An 845-nucleotide genomic window follows, 5' to 3' on the forward strand; every position below is an offset into this window, starting at 1 on the left:
TTCGGATTTTCCGAAAGAAAGTGGGAAACTTACTGTAAATTAGAGAGTGGTGAGTTGGTTCGACTACACGATAGGACTAAAAAGAACCAAGTGAGACTGAGACTAACCTAAAAAGTTATCAAAAGACTTCAACTTTCGCCTGAAATCGTGTAGCAACACAATCACATGCACGGCCTTTCGGATCCTGCAAGAGAGATGGGACCAAGTGTATCATCGCCTTCCACAGACGCCAGAACGTAAACATCGAGTCTTCTTTTGTCAGAATACTCCTTAAACCGATGGCACAAGACCGCAAACCGGACAATGACTCCAACGCTAATCTTGGTGAGATCATCTCTCTGAAAATACGGCGTCTCCTCCTCCTCCGACTCTGTCTCTGGCTGGACAAAATGGTAGTCAGGCATTTTCATGCGCGAGAGGTATGCGTATCTGAGTGGGCCACAATGGATCAGAACTCCTCTAGCTCCTCCGCTCCACAACACTTTCCTTACAACACCTTGCAAGATATCTCCTCGTGAGGGCAAGAATGTGCGGCATGTGAAGGAGACTGGGAATGTGAGGAGCTCTGCTTGGTGATTGTCGTCGTTGTTGTTCTTGCTGTTACCGATGCTTTCTAGGGCGGTGATGCCGAGATAGAACCCGTGTTCCTTGCATGCTTTCTCGTAAATCAGATCTTGGAGTAGTCTGTTTAGAATCTGGTGGTGTGGTGGCGATTGGCCCTTCAAGTGTTTGGCGCATATAGTCACGTCCCGAACCATTTCTACTTCTGAAAACATTCGCTTCATCACTCACCTGAGAAAATGCAGGAGATTCTAAGTTCAAGGATGAATCATAATATCACAAGA

At 46.4% G+C, this 845-nt stretch overlaps 1 protein-coding gene across 1 annotated transcript in view; it reads right to left on the minus strand.

Moving 5' to 3' along the window:
• Positions 1 to 44: 44 nt before the first annotated feature.
• LOC18017563 (DNA-directed RNA polymerase subunit 7-like protein) overlaps positions 45 to 845 on the minus strand; it is a 1640-nt gene continuing 839 nt past the window's right edge. Inside the window, exon 2 of the mRNA XM_006401558.2 lies at positions 45 to 792. Within this exon, the coding sequence (XP_006401621.2) occupies positions 162 to 785 (624 nt within the window). The 5' untranslated portion in view covers positions 786 to 792 and the 3' untranslated portion in view covers positions 45 to 161. The remainder of the gene's footprint in view (positions 793 to 845) is intronic.

This window comes from Eutrema salsugineum, unplaced genomic scaffold (genome assembly GCF_000478725.1).
Source record: "Eutrema salsugineum unplaced genomic scaffold, Eutsalg1_0 scaffold_2, whole genome shotgun sequence".
Lineage (NCBI taxonomy): Eukaryota > Viridiplantae > Streptophyta > Magnoliopsida > Brassicales > Brassicaceae > Eutrema > Eutrema salsugineum.